At 31.5% G+C, this 3,127-nt stretch overlaps 1 protein-coding gene across 1 annotated transcript; it reads left to right on the top strand.

Annotated features, from left to right (window-relative positions):
- Positions 757-1,134, top strand: LOC109714698 (egg cell-secreted protein 1.4-like). The gene has a single exon (XM_020239392.1). It carries the CDS (start codon positions 757-759, stop codon positions 1,132-1,134), a length of 378 nt encoding a protein of 125 aa, XP_020094981.1.

The raw sequence follows: 3,127 nt of genomic DNA, 5'->3' as shown, positions 1-3,127 counted from the left end.
TCTACTTCTCAAGTTATTCTCCATTAATCTAACTATTCATATATATATGTACCTCATAAATAATACTAAATCTCTTAGGAGGTGTTTAGTTTTTTTCTATAAATTATTTGTGAAAATAGTTTTCTAACTGAAAAAATAATTTTCATTCGTTTCAGATTTCATAAAAAATAGTACTTTACTTTTCTAAATTTTTTATCAGAGAAATAAAAAATTATGGAGAAATGTGTTTTTCATGAAAAAATAAACAAATAAATTTTTTAAAAATAATTTTTCACGCTTTTTCAGGAGTCAAACACTAGGTTAGGGCTTATTGCTAGTTTTAATTTGACCCAAATCCAACAACCAATCAACAAAATTAACCTGGCTCTATCTAAATCTTAATTGGGCTCGAGTCCACATATGACCCAAAATTTTTCAATAGCTAATTAAAAACCCTCCACATTCCTTAATAATTAATTAAGATGTTACAAATCCCTTAATTTTGTTTCTCCCACTACCATTAATTGATTAATTATTATTACACCTCAATCTAAGAGACCTTACATTCCTTAAAACGTATATATGCATGCATGGCCTTTCACTTTTTATTTTCCTATTCATATTTATTGATCGATTTCACCTCTATAAATATGAATATTTTCATGAACATCTATCTATTCATATGATCACTCACAAGTGTCTCTACTGAAGTTTCTCATGGCTTCTCTCTTCAAACAATCTATTTTCATTTTCCTCGTAGCATCCTCCCTCGCAACCATGCCCGCTCCGACGTCGTCGGAGGCTCGGCCCGTCGGCCCGATCGGCCTTTCGGCCCGCCTACAGTCGAACGGCATGAAGCAGTGCTGGGACTCGCTGGTGGAGCTCCAGTCGTGCACAGGGGAGGTGATCCTCTTCTTCCTCAACGGCGAAACGTACCTGGGCCCGAGCTGCTGCCGGGCCATTCGCGTCATCGAGCATCACTGCTGGGCCACCGACGTTTTGCTGGCGTCCCTTGGCTTCACGGCTCAAGAAGGAGACATACTGCGCGGCTACTGCGATCCAACAAACGATTCCTTCGACCCGTCGACGCCGACGCCGACGCCGACGTCGCCGCCGGCCTCGCCGTCTATCTCTCCAGGGCCAGCATCCCACTAGAATCGAGAAATGGTGTCTGGTGTTTTTAACTGTTAAAGTGGTGGCCCATGCACGTAGGTTTGCATGATTTGTGTTAGTCACTTTGATGTGAGTCATACCTATATATGTGTGTATGTGTTAGGGTCAAATGGGCTTAGTATGGTTGGGTCATATGTGAACCTGGTATGAGTTATTATTAATCCCCAATGTGTAAAATGACGTGGCACTTTTTCCTTAGTTTAGTATTTTTCTAATTTTTTTTCTTTTCTTTCAATTATATTCTTCTTTGAACCAAACCAACAAGTTTTTTTTTACATATTTTATTTTTTTTAAATTTTTTTAATCCGAACTTGTCTATTTTGTTATGTATATTCTTTGAATTCGATTTTTTTTTCTCTTCTTTCAATTATTCTATTTTGAACCTCTTCTTCTTTCTATTTATTTTTTTGAACTAAATCAACATAGTTTTGTTATATATTTTATGTCGAAACCGATTTTTTATTGAACCGGCTCATCCCTACTTNTTTGTTTTTGTAATTTTGTATTTATGGTTTTACTTTAGTTAGAATTTATTATTTTTAAATATTTTTCTTTGCCTTTATTATTTAATAGAATATGTGTTTAAAGTAAATCACGTGTTAAAAGTAAAACAAAAGCCCTGTGTGTATTTTTCGACAGCAAATAACATCAACTGTTAATATCGACATCAACTTTCGCTGTTTACTTTGCAAAATCTGCGCACAATTTTCGTTACCTCCTCCCAGATATGGAATTACTATGGTCGCAGACGAACAACTCTGTTCTTTTGTTGATGTGCAGGTTCCTAGGTGTAGCCGATTTATGGAAATAATTACATGTTGTCATATTAATTATTTGTTTGAAATTTATGATTATTTTAATTTTGCCATATTATAGTGCTGTTGTTGCTAATGATTTATCTACATCTACAACCTTCTTTTTATTTTTTATGCTATTTCTATCCACAAATCAACTTAAATTATTTAGCCTCATCCAAATCCAACTTATAACAAAATATAACTTAATAGACAAATTAAAGCTTAACTAATGATCTAATTTTAACAAATTGCACTCTAAATTAAACTGTGCATGATCATCTCTGAATATAAATTGAGTTTTTTGTTGAATTCTTAACCTTTTCTATCTAATTTTATCAGATCTTTTTCATCTAAAACTTTATTATATATATCAAACAACATATATCATGCCACCTTCCCAAAATCTTAACCTGATAAATAAGATCTAAGAAATAAAATACAAATATGTTGTTCATAAGAAGTTTTAAAATATTGTCTTAAAACATTCAATGCATAGTTTATATTTTATTTGATATAAATAGAAAATAACTTGAATGTGTACTCTTATTTGCAGTTTAATTCAATTTTCTGATTTCGATGAAGAAGAGAAGTAAATATTTTTCCAGCAAAACTATCACAAGATCTAATTTCTATAATATTTTAAGGATATGTATAATAGACTTATTTTATTTTGAACTTTATAGTATGGACTATATACTATGAATTTTAGAATTTGATAAAATTCTAAAGTTTCTAACCACATTTATTGAAGAATAGTGCTGTTTTGGAGCCATATAACTTTCATTCAAAATTTTATAATTTAGAAAAATTAGTATTTAGAATTCTAACTATAATCTTATTTTTTAAAATTTTGAATTTTGAATTTCATTATCTACCTGCTGCATCGCGCGGGTTTCTACACTAGTATAATCTATTAACCTATATGAATTTTTAATATTTTTGCTATGTGGCAAATTTTTTTTTCATTCTCACTAGTCTTTCTTTTGAACTGATTTGTGCTCTTGACTTTTCCCCTCCCCTCCTTTTTATTCAATGATCTGTAATCAATGTGCTCTTTAATTTATACGTTTTTTATTTTTTTCTCTTTAATATTAGTGCTTTTTTTTCGCTCAAATAATTTCTAACCCACAAAATTTTAAAAAGAGAAGATGAATAGTTACTACTTTCAGATCTAGAGA

This window comes from Ananas comosus, linkage group 8 (assembly GCF_001540865.1).
Source record: "Ananas comosus cultivar F153 linkage group 8, ASM154086v1, whole genome shotgun sequence".
Lineage (NCBI taxonomy): Eukaryota > Viridiplantae > Streptophyta > Magnoliopsida > Poales > Bromeliaceae > Ananas > Ananas comosus.
Note: the sequence above shows the minus strand (reverse complement) of the source record. Positions and strands in the feature narration are given on the sequence as shown.